Source organism: Leuresthes tenuis, unplaced genomic scaffold (assembly GCF_036924035.1).
Source record: "Leuresthes tenuis unplaced genomic scaffold, fLeuTen1.0.hap1 SCAF_18, whole genome shotgun sequence".
Taxonomy (NCBI): Eukaryota; Metazoa; Chordata; class Actinopteri; order Atheriniformes; family Atherinopsidae; genus Leuresthes; species Leuresthes tenuis.
The window spans coordinates 23521335-23547334 of NW_027325372.1; the positions used below are offsets into that span (position 1 = coordinate 23521335).

Here is a 26000-nt window from a genome sequence, read left to right on the forward strand (position 1 = left end):
TTTCTCCGAGTTTTTTTTAGCAATGCGAAATGCCAACAAAAAACACAACTCAACCTCTGAATGTGCCTGCTGGGACGTAATAAAAGCAGGCTACCTGTAGCTGTTAGGCTGAGTTACTACCCAGCACTAAAAACAGAGCAACACAGAGCTGAGTGGCAGTTTTAAAAGACCATTATACCGTTTGATAAATGCCTTCACAAGTGTCATTCACTGCAGCTTAAACAAACATTAAACAAAGTGGCTAATGTGAAAGGTGGACAGTTATGAAGAGGCCCTTTTATTGAATTTCCACAGATAATTCTCCTGGCGCCGAGAGTGGCTGCTCCACAGAGGAATTTTCAGAGGAGTGACAGAAGAATGAGGGTTAGATTTGTTATATCTTAATTTCTTCAGCCATAAGAATGAATTTGTAATCTCATTGAGGACATGTCTCTCATGTGTCCTCCAACGGCTAACATGTTTTAATATGTGATCACGCAACTACACAATGTTTCTGTAAAGGCCAGAGCCGTAGCCCAACTACCAGGCTCACAATTTGTTCTTTTATTTTTTTCTGGGTGGATTAAACATGTACAATTAAAGCTTACATAAGTAACCTATAAACTAATTTTAGCACATTTTGTACTCTTCATCTTGAATTAAACTATTTGTCAACAACATCAGTTACCAAAAAACATACATAGGTCCATTCTCTGAATTAAAAAAGGTTGAACATTGCGCTTATTGTTTGGGACGATAATCTGGCATATTTTCAGCAGTAAAACAACACGTGTCCAATCAGTGTCTCCACTTCAAAACACATTATCCCTGCATAATGTCCTTTATTATGCAAACCAGCCGTTTGTTAATTCACAAACAAACTTTGACCTTTTCACTCGTATTGATCAGCTTCCTCTTACTGCAAATGTTACATTATTATCCATGCATGAGTGGCTTCTCCTTTTCTGCCAGACTCTTCCTGCCGCAGCCTGTGAAGGAGGAAGGGAGGTGGAGAGGACTCCCCCTCCCCCCTCTTGATGTGTCAACCATAATTAACTCTGCCACTATTGCTCCACTTTGCTGATTTTGCAAGGCAGTAAGGGACTGAAACCACAGCAAAGCTGCGCCTGCAGCTCAGAACAAGGCAGACGCGGCGGCTGAGAAGAGGGGCATCAACAAGTGTGAGTTAGTTTAGTGGTTTGTTCTGTTTTCAACACTCAGGCTTTGGCAGCAGTCACCGATGCACCACATTGTTCACCTACTTGCTGAACAAAGATCATTAATTTTTTCAGAACAAGAGAAAGGCATTGAAGGCACTTTGGGAAATATAGGAATCATTACTCAAAGTGGAAATTTACAACACAAATAGATTTTTAAATAGCTTTTTGTCAATTGCCAGGAATATACAGAACTTACAATAGTTATTAGCAGGAGAATCCATCTTCGTTTTAAATTAGTAAAATATATACACTTGTCAGCATTTCTACCCATATGCATGTTCACATCCACATGTACAGACAATACATTAAGTCAGAAACTGATCTGTGCATAGAAATATTGATACATATCTTCATTACTTCATTTTGAAATGAGACATTTCCTTGACATGAGAGAATAATTTAATCAATTGAACTGAATTGAATTAAATAATACTTGATTAATCCCGGAGGGGAATTTTTTATTGCTGCAGTATGATAAATGACTGGAGGAGAAATCTACAATGAAATAAATGATAGACATTAAATAAATAAATGGTAAGAATAAAAATAAGTGTTCATTGTTTATGGCAATTGTTGTAGGAAGGAATGTTCTCCGGTACTGGTGCATAATGCAGTAGAGCTGAAGAAGTCTTTGACTTAAAGGGGAACTCTGGTATTTTTAAACCTAGACCTTATTTCTGGCATGAAACACGTTTATCTACTCATCGAGAACAGTTTGGCGAAAGTCGGCGTCCTTCGGAAGCTATTTAGATAACTTGCAATAGGCGTATATCCATATAACAGAGTGAACAGGGACGATGCAGCCTCTAATTAAGGCATTAAGGTGTAAAAATCCCTCCGTTAGCTCTCCTATAGCCGCAAGTAGCCACATAACAGCACCTATGAGCTAACAGAGCTATAGTACATGTTTGTTCATTCATTCGTCTTAAAGTATTGGTGAAATAAAGACAGATAATGTCTTATTTAGAGGCTGCATCGTCCCTGCCCTGTTCACTCCGTTATATGGATATATGCCGATCCCGAGTTTTCTAAATAGGTTACGAAGGACGCCGACTTTTGCCAAACTGTTCCCGGTGAGTAGATAAACATATTTCATGCCAGAAATAAGGTCTAGGTTTAGAAATACCGGAGTTCCCCTTTAACACACTCTGGTGTTGGTGTTTAATCACAATGTTATATAAAGGTTATTGAAGAACATGTTCAGCTGACTGTCCAGGTCCTCATCAGTCTGATCTCCATTCTTCTTAAACAGATATATAGTAACAAACAAATATATAGTACGGTATATGAAATACGCAGAAGAATCCCATTCTCCCATCTGAACTGTGCTAGTCTTGCATAGTAGGTCCAGATTCTGTAAAAATTAAAACTGTCTTTCAGTTCCTGGAAGCTCTTACCAGGATTTAACAGTGTGGAGTATGTTAAGATTAATCTCATCCTACCTTCTTCATGCTCGTCATAATGACAAGGCATCTGCCATCAAAAAGTTTTAGATCTTCCCTCTAATTGATGTTTTAACTTGAAATTTTTAGGGATCTGTTTACAAATGGGTTGTTGGGGTCTGATGAATTGATCCACAACTTGTGCTCACATTAAATATCTTCTTTGACTTTGTTGTTCTAAGACAATAACTTGTGCTCACAAAGTCTGATTTTGTGCACAAAAGATCAAATCTGACATATTGTTTGCACTAGATAGCTTCGCCATATGGGCAAACCTGTTTGATTCTCACCTATGTCACAACACTATATGTGCCATCTAATACCTTGTTTATAAGTTTATAAACTAAAAAAATTATTCAAGAAAAAATTGTCTGAAACTTAACTTAACACTAAAGGAAAGTTGGAATGGAAACATGTTTATCATTGTGTGACAGCAGCCCTCCTTTTAATGACATTTTTTAACTGTTTAGGAACTGAGCATAATAACTGTGGGAGTTTTATAGAGGAATCTATTTCCATTCTTTCTGAATACAAGACTTCATCCGCACAATAGTCTGCTGTTATTGTTGTCTTATGCTCATCTTCATAATGGTCCAAACATTGTCAGTAAGACACAGATGTGGATTGCAGACACGCTACTCAAACAAACACACTCTGTGTCTATGAAGCCACGCTGTTGAAAGTTGTGCAGAATGACACGGCATTGTTCTGCTGAAATGACTGCAGACGTCCAGGGAGAATATGTGACCTTGATGTGACCTTGACAGGTTATAAATGAGCAAAGCTCAGATGAAGCATTTTTCATCCATCGCAGCAAAGAAAAGTGGTTGGCAGTATGGCGAATTAGAGAGCTACGCATGCAAGTTGCTCTGTTGTTGGCTGCAGTGACCAGCACAAGACCCTGCATAAGACCCCAGTCTCAGAGGACCTGTGACGGGAGTGGATAAAGTTTATTTTTGACAGCAAAGTTCCGGCCACGGTCGGCAAAAACCTATCTGTGTCTGCCAACCATTTTCTCAAGGACTACTTCCACAATTTGGGTCAGTACAGTGCAGGACTGGCAGCAAAACCTTTCCTAAAAGAGGGCTCGATACTGACCATCCATGGGGAAAGGACAGACGATGTAAGTGTGCTTTGTGTTTCTTGAACCGAGGTCGGCAAGTTGGGCGAAAGAGGGGGACGGAGTGAGCAGCAGCCGGCAGCAACTCATTTTCATTTAAAGGGACAGACACAAAAACCGACCGCCTGAGCGCAATGTGCTACAGACAGTGTACAGAGAGGGCTGCTGTGCTTGATCGTGAGCAATTTGACCAAATTATTTCACAGACATGTCATTAAGGTGCCTGTGACCTATGTGAACTGGTGGAACAGGGGTATAATTGTTCTCCTTTAATATATGCCTTCCTTAGTCAGGTTACATTTCTTTATACAGCTGTATTGTTCCATTTACACCAGATCCTGACATCCTCACCAGTCACCAAAAAGATCTGCTCATCACAGAATCTTGCAGAAAACTTACTTATAGAATTTCTAAAGTTTCTCTCTTTGCTTCAAGTTTGAAACTTGTTTGTGTTTTTTAAATATAATGCAGTTGCTCAATGAAAACAATAATTGTCTGTCTTTTTGTCTGGTAAATAAAGGTTACGATAAATCAGCAAAATACAGATTTAGCTATTTGCATTTCAGAAAATTACCAACTTTTCTGAGAAGAGGTTTTGTACTTACTTATGCAACTTTATGCAGATTTGTAGTGGACACATAAAACAATGTTAAATGTATGGCGTGACCAAAATAACACCAGACTTATGTATACTTTCATGTCCTGTATACTGTATCTTACAAAAAAATGTGAGGAAGGCGACCTCGGTTAGCCACCTCTGCCACTTGGTTGAGGTATTTAGTGCTAAAAGAGAGTTTATGCTATGTCATTACTTTTTAAAAATTTTGTTTAATCAAAACGATTTGTGAAAAATACACATTGGTTCTAATTTTCACTGCTTTTCCCTCAGTGTGGACATGAAAAGGTTAATTCTGCTAATAAGATATCACACTTGCGTGCTCGTGCTATATGTAGCTGCTGTAAAATAATACAAGACAAGATAAGGCAAGATGATTTTTGCTCAAGATAACTAGTGTTTGTATATTTAAGGTAAAGTTAAAGGCCAGTTACTCAGTGAGCATCATACACGAGTGGCAGCTCATGAAGGAGAACCCACGACACCATTCCTCTGATAGCAGGAGTGGAAACTGAGAGCCCTGCTCAGGTTTTCATGACCTCCATTAGCTCATTAAAATCAACTCAAACATGTGGGTATAAAGTTGAGTGCGTGCCTTAACAGTCCAGGTGCAGCTTTAACATGCCGGGTGCTTTCATGACAACCTGTAACACATTAAAACTGTGTGGGTTGATACGATGTGCGCGCTGCTGTGCAGGGGAGCAGTTCAGTGATGTTTGAAACCTAATGCCTTCTATCCCCTAAGCTTGTGGCTGAAACTGAGGAAATGTGATTTTTAGAGCTTTAGAAGTTATAAGCTACCAGTCAGCATAATTTTTATTGTGAGGGCATTTTAAATTCATTACATTCATGCTGGAAGTGCGTGAGGAAAATGTAAAATTACAACACAGCCACATTGTTGTTCAAACAGTAATTACAATTAGCTTTTCTCTGCACCTTTGAGAGCTGCCACTAAGGAGAAGAATAAACCATTCAGTTTCTGATGTGCTGGCACGGCACACTGAGCGGCCCAGTTGCGTTACAATATAAGGATGGCCTTTAAAATGCGTCCAAGAAGTGTAGTTTTATCATCCCTGTATGAATGACAAGATGTCAAATGACAAAATACTACAGTTTAGAAAACTGTGATTTTCAAGTGACTCACTTGTGTGGTTTCAGGTGGGTTTTTGTCTCCTGCCTGTCACCTAACCAGAGTCCTGATGAGGGAGGAGGTGCTCGTCGGAGTCATCTCTCGTTATTACCCAGACCAAACACTCAAACCATAACAACAGCGCAAGTAACGCTGCTACAGACCACCTCACCTTAATGTGGGAGAATATCTGCAGAAACGTATCAGGGCAGATAGGGTGCTGCCCTAAATCAGAAAGTAATGAGGTATGGACAATGCTAATTCTATTTACTTTGATTTTTATTTCATTGACGACAGAATTGCCAACAACATTTCATGTTTGGTCACGTCAACTTAATTGAATTAAATTAAATTGCTGCCATTAGATAAGTGTAAATAAGCATGGCCAAGGGCACTGATACAACTCCATACACCATCACAGAGTCTGGTTTTCGGAATTTTTGCTGATGACAGTCTGAATGCTCCTTTTATCCTTGGTCTGAAGCATACAGCATCCATGTCTCCCAAAAAAGATCAGAAATATTGATTGGTCTGACCACAATACACGTTTTCACTGTGTGACGGTCCATCCCAGGTGCCCCTGAGCCAATGAGGTCAATGCCACGTCAAAACAAGGCTGACATAAGGCTTTCTTTTGTAGTTAAGTTTAAAATGGCAATTGTGGATGTAAATTTTTATTGTAGTGCTTGATAAAGGTTTCCCATGTGGTTTTATCAGCCATTGACTGAGAGATCTGAAATCCCAGCTATTTAATTTTGGCTTGTGTTATTGTCTATTATGCTCTGAGATTCCTCTGAATTCCTTGAGTGGTTTTATGACATTCTGAAATGCAGAAGGAGAAATATGCAAATTGCATCAAATCTTTCTTTGAGGAAAACAGTGTTTAAACACTTAAATGATTTTCTCACACATTTGTTGACAAACCGGAGACCCGCTGGTCATCTCTGCTTTTCAAAGACTCCGCCTTTCATGGAGACTGCTTTTGTACTGAATCCCGATTACAATGCCCTGCTGACATCAACCGTTCTAAATAACATCATTATTTCTTATCAACCTCTTTACTAGCCTAAAATTACCCAATGTAGTAATTAAAAATAAATATAAGAATGCTGTTTTTTTCCTAAAGATTTGCATTTTCCCTGCTGTCTGAACTTTTTATGATTCAGTGTTTTGTTGCAAAACGTCACTAAAAATAACAAATGGCACCAACAAAACTCTGTGACTCCTTGAAACTTTGTTTTTGTCTGAGAGCACAGAGGAAGCAGAAGACACTGTTACATAACTGCATTAAATGTGTGTTCAGATGAAGTGTGTTTGTACAACACTGCACAACTACAAAGCATGAATTCAAGTTAACAGAAAAAGAATCTGAAAAGCAAACAGAACAAAAAAGTGGCCCAATAAGACGTACAAGATGTGTGACCCTTCACCGTCTCATCATTCTGCTCTCTGCAGTGAGCCTGTAACAGCTCGTTTCTGACAGGAAGTGGTCAGAAAGACGAGTCTCACTGTTGTACACACACTGGAATCACACACGGTCATATAAAAACAGCAGACTGAGACAGACTGTCACATTACAGCCAGTGTTTAATTGAGTATTCAATGAGTATGTATTCTCACAAGGCATTAAATGTACAGCAACTAACCACTATTCTCGTACATGATGATCGGCTCACTCTATGCCACATGTCTGCTGGGAGAGAAATAATACCGTGATTTCACTGCATGAACACATATCCTGATGCCATGCACTAATATTGACCATGAGCTGAGGAATAAGAAAAAACTAATCAAAAACAATAAAAGTAAACTAAATGTAATCACTCAGTATGAACATTTTTACATCACATGAAACGGGAATAATACACATACACGCGTTTAGAGAAAGAAGATGACGAGGGTGGCGACAATGTTATGAACAATGCAATAAGAACAACAACATCAACAAGAACAAGAACAGTATTAAAGCTTTTCATGACCATATCAACATTCAGTGTATTGGAAAATACAATCCCAATAGACTCTTTGTATAAAAAGAAGCTTTCAAGTCAGCATGGAACAAATAACAGTTCATATCTCAGGGGGTGGGGACAGGGTGGATGACAGGAACAGGGTGGGTGTGCTTCCATAGATTCCAGAGGAAGGGAAGTGTTGAAGGTGTGTGTGTGTGTGTAGGGTGGAAGGCCCTGGAGAACTGGAGCTGCTCTATGTGGCGTAGCGTTTGGTCCACTGTTTGGCTATCCTGTCGTGCTCGGCTCTGTTGGTCAGGTACTGTGTGGCGATGCTTCCAACCAGAGGGTCAGCTGCAACACAACAACAGAGAACATCAGCATGTGCATGTGGAGTATCTATTCTGTAGTATCGAAGATGGAGCATCACTGCCAACAGAGCTTCTGATATGGTGGATATAACACAGTTTGATGACCTTTTGACCTTCTGCATTTAGACAGAGTAACAGTACAGTAAGTAATGGCACCCTCACTTCCCAGTGGAGCTGCCTGGATATCTGATTATCTAACCTCCTCTTAGCAGTAGCTGCTGTTTCCCCATTTGATCTGGAATCAGGTCATAACTTTTTGAGCATCACTTCCTGTGGTGTCTCGATCTGAAAATAGTTTCCAAATCAATGAATGTTAGGGCTCTTCAAGATAATGTATGACTGATACTTAGTCTAGACACAGCTTCCCCTCCTTCCAGCTCCCCTGCTGACCAGTGTTCACCTAAATATGCTGTACCGAAGCACACACATGCACACACATGCAGCACATGTAGACACAGGAAAAATGTGCACCTAATCCAACAGATGCAGTTTCTAAGGCCAACTTTCCTTTGCTGCTGCTTTTTCCCTGGACTCATCGAGACACATTTTGGAAAAACTTGTTTTCATCATTAGATCAGAGCGATACTTCAGTGATGACCATGATAAAAAGGGACAGTTGAGTAATGACTGCATTATGTTTTCATCAGCAATTCAGTTTCCTGATTTTGGTCCAACTCTTTACGCTAGATGTGTTCCACTTCTGAGCAAAACCTGATCCAGACCAGAAAGCAGATCCTCCTACCGATACAGTAGGAGACACAAATATGCCAAATATGGTACGGGGTAGTGCCCCTAACCCTCTACTCAGAGGGACTTTATACCGACAGACTTGTTTGTGTTAAAACCTTTATTTATTATGAGGACTGAAATATTATGACTGCCGTGGTCATTTTTGGGAAAAGTGGCTTCTCGATCCTCCACTCACCAAACCTTTACCTGAACTCCAATCATGAACTCTCCATTTAAAGCAATAACATCATTATCAATAAAAGCCTCAGTCACACCACATGTTTTCCTCTAAAGTCTGATTTAAGCACTTTATTTCTACTGAGAACCACACAGTTTTAAAAAATAAATAAATAAAAGGCAACTGATTCACTTTTGATTTGTTCACAATCCCTCAGTCGCTGCTCACAATAAGATAAGGAAATATGTTCCTGGACAGGTACAAATTACAGTAAACATAACTCTCACAGTCCCCATCTGTGAGAGTTATGTTTTATGCATCTGTTGACACACCACACACGTCCGCTCAGGCAACAGCCGTCTATGGCTCCTCTATTGACAGTGCCGCTGGTCAATTTCTCAGTGAGGAAACAGAGAAACAAAAATCTCGAGCCGCACGCACACTCTGCCTGTCTTCAGACGATCTCCTGCTGGGACGCGGCATACTGACGGAACACTGCGATGAGCTTGGCCGAACAAGCAGGACAAACACCCTCTACTCTAATCCCTGCTGGGATTGCAATGATGGGGGCTTTTTCGGGCTTATACCCATATTTCTGGATGACTGGATCTTCACCGGCTTCAAGCTGGAAGGACTTCATATTACAACTGATTCAAAAAGTCTGCTTGTTATTCATGATTTCTATCCAGATACACAAGGAGTATTTTGAGAAGAGAATTGGGCTGGTGTTCTGAGTGAAGCGGCAGCACAGCTATACACACACATGGACTTTAGCTTTCAATATATTCTAACAAAGTGTACAGATTTACAAAACTGATGGCGTGAGGCACATCTCACTCAGTTGATGGGCAGGAGTGCAGGTTTATTCTCATTCCTCACAAAACACAACGAAGGACTTTTAAAACTTAATGACCCCCTCTATAACCACATTTCATAACTAATCCAAATTCAATTTTAATGCAACCTTCAGAAATCGTGAAAAAGCAAATATCTATTATTGCCTGTTTACACATAAGGTGTAAACTAAATGTTATGCAAAGTAGTAATCATTTGGAATAATTTTCCATTAGAGTGTCACAGATGAGGGTACAACTGGTAAATAAGAAATAACTCCACACAAATGTGTTAATGTGAGGAGGGATACAGGTTCCCCATCACCTCACACAGATCTGAGGTTCTAATCTCCTCCATGTCAGCCTGAGTGACGAATAAATACAGAGGCTCTATAGAGGATGAAGTTGATTGTTACAGTAAATAGCCTCCAAATTCTGTTGCGTTAACAGAGAACAAGCCATAGTGAATTAACTGCCAGCCTCCTGAAAACAACCGAACTGAATAAAATTGTGCTGAGCTGTATTGAATTGGATAAAAACATTAATCCCTGAAAAGAAATGAGATTTTTGCAATATAAACAAACATTAAATAGTCTGTGTGATGGTAAATTTTATGTCTCAGGACTGACAGACTCTCCAATCCACATTAACCATTTGTATCACCCAGACACGCTAATTGTTTTAAACTATTTACCTCTTAATTAACACTCAGACAAGATAATTGTTTTAACCTCCTGTTTCTTAATTATCATCAAGACTGCATCCTACCCCCCCCCCCCCCCGGAGATGTGATTACACATCTAAAGAACAAAGCCCCCCATCTTCAGGTATAAATACTCTGTATTTCTTTTGTCTGTATCTTTTCATACCATTGCCGCTGAATGGTGTGGACTGATCTTTTTCCTTGCAACTAAGAATAAAAACTTAGCCGGCCGTCAGAAAAAGTAAGTTTCTCTATTTCATTGCTCATCGGAGGTATTAGGAAGGAATCGATTGAAAACTTTCATAACATCTGCGATTATTAACAGTAATTGCTCAGTTATTTCTGTGGGCACGAATTAAATGCTGTATCCTTCTTTGTTGCTAAATAGTTGAAGAATCCTCTGACTGAACACATTCTTTTAGTTAAACACTGTTGTGTTGAGGGTGTGCAGAGTTGTCAGTTATGTTTAGCACCTTGTGCAACAATCTTGAGTCCAGATGCAGCTGCAGCAGGTTCAGAGCAGTGCCGGCACAGAACGAGGATTAATTATCAGCTTGTTGTCTCTTTGAGTCACTGGTTCTTACAAGCGGGTTGTTCAACCAAAGCTGTTTCAGCGCTGATTTGAAGCCGATAACAGAATCATATCTGTTTGTTTGCACGGCAGTGCTACATTGGCACCAACTCTTTTCTGGTCCTGAGCAAAAAAATTCTGAAGTCAGAGACTGGGGGCGGGGTTAAGGGGACAAACCAGACCAACTAAGATGTTGTGACCACCATGTGCAAAAAACAATATCCAGGGTAGCATTTAGTCATCTTAATTCAAGAAGAAGCAATTAAATAGATGACTGAGGTCAGCTTTTCCCTCATTTTCCTGCTGTATAGTATTTGTTTGTTAGTTTAATTTCATAATGCTAGAGTTTCTTGAGTAACAGCAGTCTTCATCTGACGTGGCTGTTGTTCAGTAGGTAGAGAAGCTGTCCTTCATCAGGTAGGTCAGCAGTTCAATCCCCACTTTCCAGTGTCTAAGTGTTGAGATACAGTTGACTTCAGAATCAGATCGAACATGTGGTGGGCTTGGGGCTGGGAGTGAGGGGTTTGTCACAGGCAAAGAATGGGATGCTTTTTATCTGTGTTAATATTTTTAAAGGAATTACAGAATTATGTATCATGGGTGTGGCTGCATTTAAAGCAAGTTCTCCAAATAAGTCTCATTTTATAGTATTTTCAGCCCTGCTTCAGTCACTTAAGTTGCTGCATAGAATCAAGCAGGAGCCACAAGCCCATAACTGTTTTGTCCCACATATTCTTAGATTGTAAAGCCTTCCTTGATGGCAGGAAGAGTATTCTTACAAGTTTGACTGACTGACACGCCTGAAGCTATAAAGGTAAAAAGGCAAGTGCCTTTGTTATAAAAAAACTGTGCAGGTATGCACACTCATCATTCAAATATACCATCTAACCATAACCCCAGCAGGAAACCCTTTTCCATTGCTGAAAAGTTTATGGTGACTTTTTGGACAATCCAAAAAAGATGAGAGAGGAATAGACATGGAGAAAGAGGCCGCTGGTAGGCTCTGAACACTAAGAAACTGGTTCTGATATGGCATGTGGCTCAGACACAACGAACAAGCGGGATGACTGAGGTTGGCTTCTACTTGTAAGACCGTGATACAGAGCGCAGCGGAGCGCGACAGCAGCCCTGGGAGGGTTGATTAACTGTCATTCCATCCTTTCCCCATGCTTTAATGAACTACATACCAAGGATCTCCAGCTGTATGAGGAACAAAAAGAGCCTAAGATTGTTGGCTGTGTAAAGACGTTTGAAAAGTAGTTCAGATTAGAGGTCAGGTTAAAAAAACACTTAAACAAGAGGAGAAAAGAGCAGCGAGAGGACTGATTTTGATGAGGCAAGAGGCAGAAAGAGGGATAGAAAATGTCTGAGTTACTGGGAGAAGGTTGACTTTTTTGATGGTGGTGGGAGAGGGGGTATCTATCAAAACTCCTTTGTATGATCATACTTTAAAGGAATCATCTCACCAGCATCTGAGCACATCAGGGAGAATAGGAAAAACTATTCCCATTTTTGCCCATGGAGGAAGAATCACAGCTGCCATATTTATCAAAGAACAATCCCCACAGAGAGGACACAAGCTATCATCAGAGCTCTTCACAATCAGCACAATCTCTTCTGCCCCCCTCCCCCCATCTCTTTCTTTTCTGAACAACTACTCACATCTGAAATCACCTGAAATTCTGAAACCCATTATTTAGCTCTCATTCTGGCACATTCCTCCCAATCCACAAATTTTGGACCTCATTGTGGTGATACAGAATAGATTTTTACAGTGGCTGCTTTTACCAGTCCTGCTTGCCCAATTTAATACTTTATATCAACGGATATAAACTGCATTGGTAGCAGAGGACCAGTGGAACTGGGTTTAACAGGTTCATTAAAGACAGATTGAATTCCCAGTTCTTCCAGAGGTGGTCTTTGCACTGTGGGTGAACTGGGCCATAATGGCACCAATTAGCTTTAAAACAGTTTAAGTCTTCCCAGCGTACGCTGTCAGCTGTTTACAGGATTGCATTTAATCAGCCTATCCTGGTTGGATGTTGACTCAACTGCACCGAAGTGAGCAGGAAAGCCCAGACTCACAGTTAAAACAGTATTACAAGAGGATGATGACTTTTTTTTCTGCTCCATGTTCACACAAGTGTGAATGGTTAATGGAGGTTAAGAGTGTTATCTATTGGTGAGGTGATATTAAGCAAAGCACCACAGTTGATGTGTGTGAGATCTAATGTTGGACATCCACTTAGTCGTTGAGGGTCAGTTTGGAGAAGGAACATGGAAACTAGGATGGACAGAATTCCAGTTCTGACATCTACCCAAATTTGGGAGAACGCATGAATGGATCTTAATACACCCAAAGGCACACAGTGACTAATGTTATAATTTGCATTTTTCTCCCTCCAAAGATTCCTAAAAGCTGTTCACCTTGACCTTTTAACCCATCCGGTTAACAGTCGTTTCTCAACTGAACAGCAACCTCAGAGAGACAACATGAGAGTCTTCTTACCAACACACCAAATGTGATTTATACACTCTTATTACAAAAACATGCAATATGTCAATAGAAATTAAAATAACAAAACAAAACACAAAGATAATCTGGTCTCAATAGCTTATTTGTGCCTTGATGATAACTATGCAGGACTATCGATTCATTAACTTTTCTCTATAAATTAAAGAATTCCAATGATGTACTATAGGAGGGGGGGTCTCTTTGAGTGATAGGGGACTTATCCAATAGACATGTATAGTGTCTACAATTCATCACAGGACTGGGTTGCTGCACTCACCAGGGTTGCAGTCAGTGAGCAGGGAGCAGATGGAGAGGAGGACCTTGGAGATGGTGAGGGCGGGACTCCAGTTGTCCTTCAGGATGTCCAGGCAGATCACCCCCTGGCTGTTGATGTTGCAGTGATAGATCCTTGTACGGAATGTCACCTGGGATGAGACCGTGACAGAATTTGATCAATGTCAGCCTCTTACAGGTTTGGTTTATATGCTCAGGACCTGAGTGAACTGTCGCATGAAAAAAGATTCCAGCATGTTTTCACAGAAAACATATATGTATACAGTAGTTTACATACTCTCATTTCAACACAGCGCACACAGCTGTGTACATATGGGCATCTTTATGATCCTAAAACAATTTCGCACAACACAAAGAGACACAAGTCTGTTGTCATTGTGTCAATCCATTACTGACCGTGAATATCTGCTTGGATTTGACTATCTGATAAATGTAAGCTATAATGTATAATAGAGAATGGGTTACACAATTGTCTTATTGTATCATCGTTAAGAGTGGATAAGATCATTGGATCTAGAATAATTACTCTTGGAGGTTGTTTTATTACCCGTTTTATTTTGTAGAAAAAAATAAATAAAAATCATTCATTATATGAACATTCTTGCTTTGTAAAACCTTCCAAAGAAAATGAGGTGAAATTGTTGTCATGAAAAGCATTTTTCTTTTTGTCAGATCAAGTCCAGAAAAAAAAGGTAGAATCATGAACCAAAATCAGTCAATAAACCAGAAATAAAGGTAATGACAGTTTCAGCAGTTTTCTTACAGTTCATTCACAACAAATGTTCTATTTTTTTCTTTTTTAGGCATGTTGCTTGAAGTTTTTTCTTTAGACTGAGTAAAAACTTTTGAGTTGCTTCAACGGTTTGAAGGGACATTATCAAAACTTAATGTTCAGGCTCATCTGTGGTAAGTGCACCACAGTCCACTAAAAGAATATCGTCGTAAAACATTGCTGACAGAGATGAACTGAAGCTGCTGCTCTCACCAAGTCGATGACACACACTTGATTCTGTGCACTGTTTATATGTGAAGCCAACAGTCCCTGTGGATCCTCCATAGTTGTACATTGTCCAGTACCCAGCAGAGCCTGACATCAGCACACGGAGCACAACCTCATTAAGGAGGGACCTTTGACCTCTGCTTCTGCTTCGTCTGTACTGAGGCTGCTGAGTTGGTTCAAGCATGTTAGGTTCTTTCTGTTTGCTTTTTTATTGCAGCCCGCTCTCATTTATCTTCAAACTCCTAAATCTTTTCATTAACTCTCCAGTCCTCCCCCACAGTGCCTCCCTATCAGAAACAAATAACCCTTGCATGCATATCAAACTGTCCTTTCCCATGTTTCATACAGCTACCAGAGTGGTGATGACTGGTGATAGACAGCCAGATCAATAAATAGGACACTTTCTGTATCTTGAATCGATTTCTGGAAATCTAAAAAGGAATGGGAGGAAAGTGTCAGATGTGGCGTTGGATGGATGAGTGCAAGTCTCATGTCAGAAAAGCTCCTGTTCTTACACCTCTGCTGAGGCGGGTTAGCCATGGCATGCTAATGTTGGCAGCGCACCAGCCATGAAACAGATCCCTGGCTCGTCTGTGTGGTCCCATTAACAGGCTGTAATCCCATCATGGCTGATGCTAATAGATTATGATGCTACCTCTGCGTAACAAAAGCTTTAGGTCTAATCCAACATCCTCTGTCTGTATTTTGGTTTCATCTCCAGCCTCTAAACTCAACCTCTGCATTGTCATGTTTCACCCCCCACACAGCTCTCAATGGGAAGATGTGTATTCGAGACTCACTTTTGCTTTGGTAGAAAACACTTTAATATCTCAAGGTAAATATCCATAGAAAATATTCAATTTTTCCACATACTTTCTTTTTTAAAAAAATATATTTTTTTAATCTCAGGACGATATGGACTAAGTAGAAAAAGATGTGACAAAATACAAAATGAAAAGGCTTCGCAGAGCACGAGATTGACCAAAAAAGTTGTTAAACAACTTTCGCCATTTAACACAACTGACAGATGCAAAGCAAAACAAAAACATGTCAGAAAATGGATATTTACCGGGAGTTATTTTTGTGCGACGTGCTCGGCAGTAGTAGTAAACTTTCACTTTGGAGAATCAGAGAGGATTTCTGACGACTGAATGCTGCACTGCATCACCTGACGAATGTGATGGAGTGTAAAGTTGAAATAATTGTGTTACGTATTGTAGCACGGACAGTCTTCAGTTGAGAAAAATGTATATGTAAATAACAGCCTGATACAAAAAATCCAGAGTAACGTGTTCACTCAACTCATAATGAAATTGAAAGGTTTCTGTTGTTTTAAATGCAAAAAAGGGCGTTTGTGTTACTCTAAGCTGCGATTAACCTGGCTTATCCTTCAGGAATCCTCTCGGCTTCTTCAAACTGAGAATGCTCCGACCTCTCCACTGCAGGTCTACAGAATATTCACAACCAGGCTTGGAAAAAAGGGAAATAAGAAAAATAAAGCAACAAAAAAACACAAACACCCCTCTTTTAATTTACCTTTATGGTTAAAATCTATCTGCATCTCACTTAAGGAAACATATCTGACAAAAGTTGCTAAATACTTCAAAATGTTTATCTGCTAATTTCAAAACTAGGGGTGTGCAGATAAATCAGCCTAACATTGGTATCAGCTGATATCAAGTGTGCAAATAGGATAACATCAAATGATGGCCAATACTATCTGCTGTGTCCTGGTTGTGTTGCAATGACTTTTCCCTCAAACTAACAAGATTTATTTTTCTACATTTGATTTTGTTGGGCACAAAATGGTGAAAGAGTTGGTAATGGTTCAGCATCTGTGTAAATTCATTTGTTATCATTCAAAGATAGTGTGATGAAAACTGTTTAAAAAGTATATTTCATGGTTTCCCCGTCAGTTGTATTATTGCATAAGCCCAGAATTTTACAATCAGTTCATCCTCTTTCAAAATTTCACTGCAACAGGAAAATTTATTTATTTTTTTTTACAAGAGAACTCTTCCCGATCCACGAAAGATAAGTGTCAAAAGTTTGGCCCATTTTAATTTAAATGAGTTCATTCCAGAGTTTCCCCTGTTACTATATTAATTTATCTGTTTTCACCAGCATGAAAAACAGTCTTAATAAAGAAATCATAATTTTACCAGCTATTGCAGTATTATATGAAACACCTTGCTTTCAACAGTCATCAGTTCACAGATTTATCTAAAATGGTCCAATATAACCAAAGATCAGGTATAAACACATCTTTCATTTGACAACATAACATTTAAAAATAAATCCTGTCTTGTTATATCAGCGCACTTTAAGGTGATTTCAATAGATCACAGTGGCTTTTTAAAGGTTTAGCAGGCTGACAAAATTCCCTACCTCTAGGCAATTTAAAGGGCCTGGGTTCATTTCAGCCATCTGTCACGGACTGAAAGGAAAATCAGTGGAATAACACATCTTAAATGACACAGAATAGACCAGTTTGGTTAAAAAGGAGGGAATCATCTAAGCTCGTCTTTATGGTGCTTCACGAGGGGTTCAACAGGCTGTTACGAAAGATGGACCATGAGTCTCGTGTTGAGCAGGGGAAGATAAGGTGTGTGCTGGAATTAATTTCAGAGCCATGAGGAAATAAGAGTTTATGAGAGTGTAATGTTAGAAGAGTCTGATCTCTCAGTCATCAGGTGGCTGAAATACAAATACAGAGACAGGGCCTCTGCTACCCTCAGCCTCAAACTAAGAGTATCAGTGTCAGCCTTAACTAGTCTTATCATCCTAACATCAGTGAGTGAGCCAGTGTTGTGAGCACCTGCAGCTGTCGGATTGGGGGCTGTGAGCTGCTGGATGGCACAGCTCACAGCCAGACTGGAAAAACAAGGCAACAGGAGGCCAAGAGCTTAGCTGAGCTCAGCTTCCCCTCAGTGTGGACTGCCAGAAAGGAGGCAGTTAGAGCTTGTTGTGAGGAGATGGGCTATCTGGAATATGGTTTCTCTTTGGGTGTTTAAAACTCAAATACTGTGGGCTACAGATACAAAATATCAGAGAAAAACTTCATTAAAAATGTCTACTTAACAGATGTTTAGGGGATCCCACAACATGTTAATAAGAATTCAGGCGAGTTTCCTTTTGGGTTATGTCGTCATTAATTTGTCAATTTTGGCTCGACTCATCAAGTTAACTTTACATTCTTAAACTGCAGTAGATACTGAACAGCATCATCATGCATATTTGTCATAGAGCCAAAATACCCAGACTACAAAAAAACCACTAAGTTGAAATAAACTTCACTCATGCTTGAAAATTTGAACTGATGCATGCAGAATGTTGCATGTATAAACAAGAGGTATGACTATCTCTTTTACTCTAAGATACAGCTTGATGTGAACTTGAATGGTTCTGCATCGACACAGAGACCGAATGTTTAATTAAATTAAATAATACAGTACTTTATAAGTCCCAAAAGGTACATTTATTGCTTCTTCTACATAGGTAACAAAATAAAATAAAACAAAAATCAGCTGAAAACCTTTGGAAAGTTGAAATGTAGCAGAGAGAGGTGTGGTTGAAATCACCATGAGTGGATTGGGGTAGACAACAGACAGAAACTCAGAACAACAGTTAAAAATTTGGGTTGCAGAGATGCTCCAGGGTTACACCATCTGTTGGTTAAGCAGCACTGCTACCACTCAGTCTGCAGTCTCTGTCTGCCCAGAGAGTCTGAAAACCTGATGAAGAGGCATGTTTGATGAAACTAATTTTACTGCCTTCCTGATATTCTTGCCGTTACCTCATCAGGACTCCAAGCTCATCTATTTTAGCTGACAGTGACACTTTTTCCATGATAATCAAGGGCAGAAACGAAACTTTCTCATCTCATTTTTCTACATTGTATCCTGGTCTGCATCCTTGACATCTCCTCTTCATATAATCTAGATTTGAGGTCTTATTTCCAAATGCAAACAACTTTCCCGTTGGCATGGCTACACTTAATAACAGATGTTAAAAAAACTGCATCGTGTTCAAAAATGTTTTGATAAGAAATCTGTATTTTCAGAAAAAAAAAAGCTCATTAGAAAATCTCAAGAAGATACAAAGAAAGACAACATGTCCAGATACTGCAGCGGGCTGCCACGAGTGCATTGCCATTCATTTCCTTTAACCAATTCATACATAGTTATAGAACATTATCAAGAATTTGCAGCATACACAAAATAACACCACACAATTAATGTGATTAAGATATAAAAAAGTTAACCTGCCTTTACACACCACAGAAAAAAACAGGATGTGTCAAAGCTGGTGTAAAAAAAGACAATGAAGAAGCCACATTAAATAGCTCCAATATCAAGCTTGTGTCACTGTGATGGCTGATAAAATGCAATGAGTGGATATCTGTGGACACATTGGATGTTATGAACTCACTGGAATGCATAAATTAGACTAGATAAGAATAATGACAGTCTGTAAAATCTACCCCACAAAATGAAATACTTTTATAATGCAACTAATGGGAGAAATGTGCTTATTTTCACTCTGATCAAAAGTCTGCAACTGCGCTGAGTACAGCCAAGCCGCAAAATCAGCTAAGAATGATCTAACTCTGAGGAAGAAGCAAATAAATAAGTCAAATATTTGTCAGTTTTCATATCTGAGGATTCACTGAGTTTTTTCAGTGGTAGAGAACCTCAGGTTTCACCAAGGAGACGCAGCTCCTCATTAAACTTCACCTCACAGAAACACCCGTGTCCTACAGCCAAACTGAGCCAATCTGTGGACTCCAGAGGCAACTGCTTTGCATGAGTACAGTTTGTACAGTACTGAGGTCACTCAGACACGCAAAACACAAAGTTTTGTTTTCATATATTAAAGACTAGGGATCAAGTTTGATTTTGTTTTTGTCACAGATATCATTCAGAGTCATCTGGCAACACACGCCTTTCAAGCGTCTTCGTTGCACATTGGTGTTATGTATAAAAGTAAAGAATCAAAATAGGGGCTGGGTGGGTCCAAAGTTGATCCGCCACAGGGGAAGCATTGCAGAATAAACTGTTCTAACCAATGATGTTGTTGTCACTCAGCTAATTCTGTCATGCTGGCTTGTTGTGTGCATGCACACAGAAAAGCAGGGCTGATACACGTCTGTCTGGCATGTGGGAATTACCGAGGTGGAATAACGGTGGGTCTTTATTCATAAGCCGCAACAGATATGTAAAAAAGGCTATAGAAGAACAAAAAAAATCTAAATCAGAAAAATTTCAAATAACTGTGATGACACTGAATGCAGTTTGTCTAAGAGCAAATGTTACCCACTGAAACATGCTAAGCTAACAGCTAACAGTCTTCAGCTGATTCAGTGGTATATATAAATATATCCACAGTGCTTGAGAAATAGCTTTGGTAATGTGCCTTTGTATTGATATGCTAATTAGTCATGTGCTAATTACCATACACTGAATTAACCGGCAGAACCAACAGAGATCGGGTGTTGGCTAATCAATAAAAGAAGCCTTAACCAGAACCAAAACTTAAGATTGGATTGTAATATCCATATTGACGACATTTGTTTAATTTTTTAAAGTATCAGTAAGTGCAGATTTCAGACTCATCTGAGTGTATTTATTAATAAAAAGTAGCTATGTGTGCTTACATGATAATTCAAGAATACAAAACAATGAATTGGATCTTTAGATGCATTGAATTGTCAAAGTATAAACATCAAATGAATCTAATCTCCAGGCCAGTAAAGATTCACTGTTCTAGAATAATGGGAGAGCATGGAGTACTGTCCTTTCAAGTCCAGGTTATAGAAATGGGGCTTGAAACAATACAATAACAATTTAATCTAATTTTATGCCAATTTCTTAAAAGAAAAATAATTCTCAGCAATTTTATCAAAATAAAACTAAAAAAAGCCTTATACTGCAATACGGACCGAACTTCTGAAATACTGCATTGTTTGTATAGAAGTACGAAATGTTTGTAAGAATGACCAAATCAAATGAGATAATAACACTTATGATGAGAACTACACAATAACATTAAAGACTAAGGCCGAACATGCACAGTGCTCCAATAATAAAACTTGTCTTATTTTTATAAATCTATGAACGGGAGTTTGGACCGAAGAGAAGTTTCAGTGCAATCTGTTGGATTATTTTTTTTAATTGGCTTTGTATGTATGAATTGGGGGCTGCACGGTGGTGTGGTCGCCTCACAGCGAGAGGGTTCCAGGTTCAACTCCCAGCTGGGACCTTTCTGTGTGGAGTTTGCATGTTCTCCCCGTGTATGCGTGGGTTCTCTCCGGGTTCTCCGGCTTCCTCCCACAGTCCAAAAACATGCATGTTAGGTTAATTGGTGACTCTGTGTGTGGCTGTTCTCGTTTGTCTCAGTGTGGCGCTGTGATGGACAGGTGACCTGTCCAGGGTGAACCCCGCCTCTCGCCCAATGACAGCTGGGATAGGCTCCAGCCCCTGCGACCTGACCAACGGATTAAGCGGGTAAAGAAAATGGCTGGATCGCGCTACAGAAATAAACTGAATTGAATTGAACAACAGCTACAGAACAAAGTCCCATTTCTCTTTTAGTCTGGAGCTGCTTTCCGTATTGACATTTTAAGCCTTCCTTCAAACTGAGCCATGAAAAAACACAAAACTGCAGCATTCTGATACACAGCTAAATCTTTCAAGTCCCTGAAGAGACTACCCCAACATTTTGTTCAGACAAATGTCTGTTTACTTTTATTCTAAAACATATTTCTAGATAACTTCTAGAGGTTACGCAGCAAGACTTTCTTGATGCTTTGAAACCAAAATCCTGGGCAACAGCAGAAGTACGACTCGAAGCAAAGGAGGTGGTAACCCCTGTCAGCCGGTCTGCTGTGTAAATACTGACACACTCTTGCATCAGCTGAACACACACATACACACACCTGAAACCCACAGCAAATACTGCAGCTTTAAAAGGGCGCAAAAAAGCAAGATATTCTCAAGCAGAAGTCTGATGATATTGTTTCCTGTTCATACTGTTAAATGATTCAACTGAAAGTCTTCAATAATTGTGATGTACAGCTCAACTGTTGACTGAAAACACACCCCTGCTGCACAGGGTGACGAGCAGCTTCATTACCATCACGGCACATTCTGGTTTATTTCAGCAGACATCATCTTGCTGCCACAAACATTAAAAAAACACAAAGAGCACTCTGCTGCTTCAACATTTTCACTCAGTTTTTGGCAAAGAAATTACATCAAAATATGAAAGTAAGTAGGTAGAAAAAAGTGGAGTTAAAGAAAAGACAATTTCACTAAAGAAAAATTGTAAATCAGTATATGATTTAAAATTTTTTTGTACAATTCAACAACCATGAAAGTCAATATTTACGATGAGCACCTTTATTCTTTAACCGTCTTAGACAAGCTTTCTATCATTTCTTTAAGTAGTCTTCAGTTAGTTCTCCAGGCTTCTTGAAGTAAGAATGAACATCTCAAAGCTCTCCTCTGGATGTTGGCTGCCTTTTGTTCAGTTCTCTGTCAAAATGATCCCACACTGCTTCAATAATGTTGAATTTTGGGGTCTGGGGAGGATTCATCCCTCCATAACACCTGTTCAGTCCTGTAATTCATTTGGCATAGCTCAGCCTTTTCTCCTTGTTTCCCTTCCTTAAGAATGGCTTCTTGACAGCCACCCTTCCATTGAGACCATTTCTGATGAGGCTTGGGCCAACAGTAGATGGATCAGCTGAAGGTCCAGATGCATCTCTCAGGTCCTGTGTCAGGTCTGCTGGATTTTTCCTCTTTCTTAAGGACATCACTTTCACATCCTGTTCATCTGCTGTAGATAGTTTTTAGGCCTGACACTTCTTTTTTCCTTCACTCACAGAGTTTCCTCAATTTCTTTTAGAACACACTGCACACAATATTGAGATATGCCAAGTTTTCACCTAATAGCTCTTTGGTAAATCACCTTGTTGGGGCAAAAATACAATTTAACATCTATCGAACTGACAATCAAATCTCTGGCATTTTTCATAGATGCAACAAGAAATTATGTGTTTTTGTAAGAGGCTGCTCATAACAAAGTGCCTAAAGCTACAATTTAAAAATGGTTCTTTACTAAGTTGTCTGTTATGTCACTTGAGTTTGGTGTCTTTTTAATTCTCAAATAATTCATAGGACAAAAAACAAAAAACACTGTCACGTACAAGGACTAGACAGAAAATAAGTGGAATGTCCAAAGGAAAACTTAAACTTCCAGAATGTCAAGAGAAATACTAGAAAGTCAGGCTGAATGGATGGCAAAATACACAGAAATGATGGGTGGATCGAGACCTCTGCACAGTACTGTAAATGCCATAAATAATTTTTGCTTATTATAAAGACAAAATTGATATTTATTTTTTCTTTCTTTTAAAAAAAGGAATAAACTACTTGGATTTTGGGCTTTTTTTATATTTGATAGGGAAATAAAATCATAAAACAGTCTTATGTTTCAATAGAAATATCCAGCTGAACCATCACTTGACTTTAGGCCTGATTAAGTTCTCCATGCTGATGTCATTCATTTTTCAACACACCACAGGTGAAAACTAAAACAATTAGTTGTAGTTCCACAAAAAAATTGAAAAGTGAGCAGTTGTACAGAATAATAGCATTAGTGGCATTATTCAAAGGTCTGGCTTCCACAGAGGGAGGCTGTGCTGCATAGCTTCAGGGCATCACTCACCTTGGGAGGTTTGAAGGGGTAGTCTGGTGTGAAGGCGATGTCCAGGAAAAACACTCCTCCCTCGTACACGGAGCCTGGGGGCCCCAGAATAGTCGACCTCCACTCATAGATGTTGTCTCCTTTAGGCCCGGCGCTGCATTGACAAAAATAAAACAAACAATGAAGAGAGGAGATGTAATTGAATCTACTAACAAGCGCTTACAGACGAACGGTGCCCTAGGGGTGTAATTTCATTCTTTTTCGCAGAAGCAAGCCAGTGTATAAATAAAACGTGTGATAATCAACTGTTAAATCAGCTTCACAAAGCTGCAGTTTAAACTTCTCATCCATTAGGAAGACTGGGAGACATGCCTGCAGTTTATGTAACAAAGACTGCATCTGGAAGACAGAAGGAATGAGGTTTATGATCAGTGTCTTGCAGATGACTGATGTGTCTGGTGTGTGTATGCAAGCGTGAAACACACACCCTAATACACCCCATACACACACAAACAGGAAGGTGTTGAGCAGCAGCAGCGACTGTTTCCTCACTGTTTATCGGCATTTCACTGCAGGGCAGCTGGCTGCTGCCGAGCTCCATTGTTGGCTTAATTATTGCCTCACACACATGAACAAATACACACACACACACTCGCACACACACACAGCTGTTAGAAGAGAGGGACTAATCCAATTCCATTTTCTGTCGGAATTAGGCCAGATGCCCCTGTCAGTTTCTTGTATTACTTTCACTTTCATCATTTACACAGCATGAGAAAGCCAGGGAGAGGGAGTGTGTGTGTGTGTGTGTGAGAGGCACATAAGTGTAAGGTGAGAGCGTGAGTGGAGTTGTTCATGTGAAACAGCAGCCTGTCGTAAAGCACAGGATCACTGCAGACCTATTTCTTGTCGGTGTGTGTTTGGACACAGAGAGGAATTATGGGAGCAGGCTGAGGAAAGGATGCCGACGTGTTCTCCTGGATGGATAAAAATAGTGTGTTTGGGCCAGCGGGGGACAGGAGGGCCAATAAATGGCTCCACTCAGTATGAGGTGACGGCCCGTTGTGATTTATTGAAGAAATCTGTGTTTGTGTGTCGAATAGTTTTTTAGTGGCAGTAGTAAAAGAAAAGCACTGCCAGATTTAGGGCTGAGTGACATGTAGACTTCTGAAGAGGACATATGTTCAAACAAGATATCAAATGAGACCTAATAGTTTGATAACCTGAAAGCTGTGCTGCGTTTGTCCATCTCTTCTCTCACTCATCTCAGACCCCTACCTTCCCCTTTTCCTCTGCAGCTGTGAGGAAACTCGGAAGGCTGTAGACTCGCTCATAACTTCTCTGCAACATAGCCAACTAATCAACTTTGTTGCTAGATTTCTCTTTCTGCGATAAATCTTGCAACTTTTAAGGAAACCATTGCTACTTTCTATTAAACCGAGCCAGAACAGCTCAGCTTTTCCTCCATCTCTGCCTGCCCTGCTCAGTCAGTACGATGTAGAATATTGAAATAAAATTCAACTAATGTTTTAAAAAAAACGTCTAAAAGCTTGTTCGAGGTAGTTTTTCCCCTTTCGAAAAAGACCTGATGCCTATTAGGGGAGATGGAGACACACTAGTGAATCATGTCTGAGCTGGCAAAGATTAAAATGAGTGACTCACCACTCCAGTTGTTTCCATCCTGAGCTGGCAAACAAAACACTCCTGTGACTGACCGACATCCTACAAAATACAAAATCCAAAATTTTCCAGACATGAAAGTCATTTCCGAAGAAGAAGTCTCAATTTTTTCTATATTTAGAATCCCCTGCAACGTAGGACAACTACTTACAAATACATATTTTATTGCAACACGCAGCCTAGTTTATTCAGTTCAGATAAGTTAGTGGAGACACGTCTGACTCACGTTTCTTTCTTGCTATTTTTCAATGGATCGCTTTAGATATGCTTTGTTGGTGAATGAATACTTGGCTCGTGGCAGCAACACTTTCAATTGACCAAACAGCAGTGAGCTAAATCATAATTTTTCATGTTAATATTGCTAAAACACATGTTTGCAAAATAAATTGCCAAGAGGTCATTATTAGCATTGGTATTTTAGTCATTTAAGAAAAACAGTACAATTTTAGTTCAATTACCAGGATTCAGGAAGTGCATTTTCTGGTTTGCTTCACCTGAATACTCACTGAATTAGAAAATGTCAAACATGAAAGTGTTCATATACCTAAACAAAAACCAAAGTTTGGCCCACAGTTCCTGGATACTGCAACTAGAACTGAAGTGATCAGATGGAATAAGAAGAAGTTAGTGCTTCACGCCACTCACAATATGACTGCTGGGCAGACACTATTTGTAATCATGTCTTAACTCTGTGGGTTCAATCTCATTCATACTTTTCTTGCTTTGGGGAGAAAAATATAAATCACTGTTAAATATTTGAGTGAGCGGCTATTTATAACTGAGGAGTAAGAAGAGTTGGATTTAATCTTAATTAAAAAAGGATTGAGGTTAGTTATTCGCAAACAACAAAAACCTTTCCATTTATCATTCCATTGTCCATCCAGAGTAATTTGTTCAAAAACCCCACCTTTAAATGGATCACCTGTTTGAGAGCCACTGCTTTAACCGATTAGACAAAAGAC

At 39.5% G+C, this 26000-nt stretch overlaps 1 protein-coding gene across 1 annotated transcript in view; it reads right to left on the bottom strand.

Moving 5' to 3' along the window:
* Positions 1-7073: 7073 nt before the first annotated feature.
* Positions 7074-26000, bottom strand: part of LOC140275177 (ubiquitin-conjugating enzyme E2 E2-like) — a 66151-nt gene continuing 47224 nt past the window's right edge. The window contains exons 4-6 of the mRNA XM_072370591.1: positions 23380-23512; positions 13633-13780; positions 7074-7809 (exon numbers count right to left, since the gene is read on the bottom strand). Of these exons, the coding sequence (XP_072226692.1) occupies positions 7712-7809; positions 13633-13780; positions 23380-23512 (379 nt within the window). The 3' untranslated portion in view covers positions 7074-7711. The remainder of the gene's footprint in view (positions 7810-13632; positions 13781-23379; positions 23513-26000) is intronic.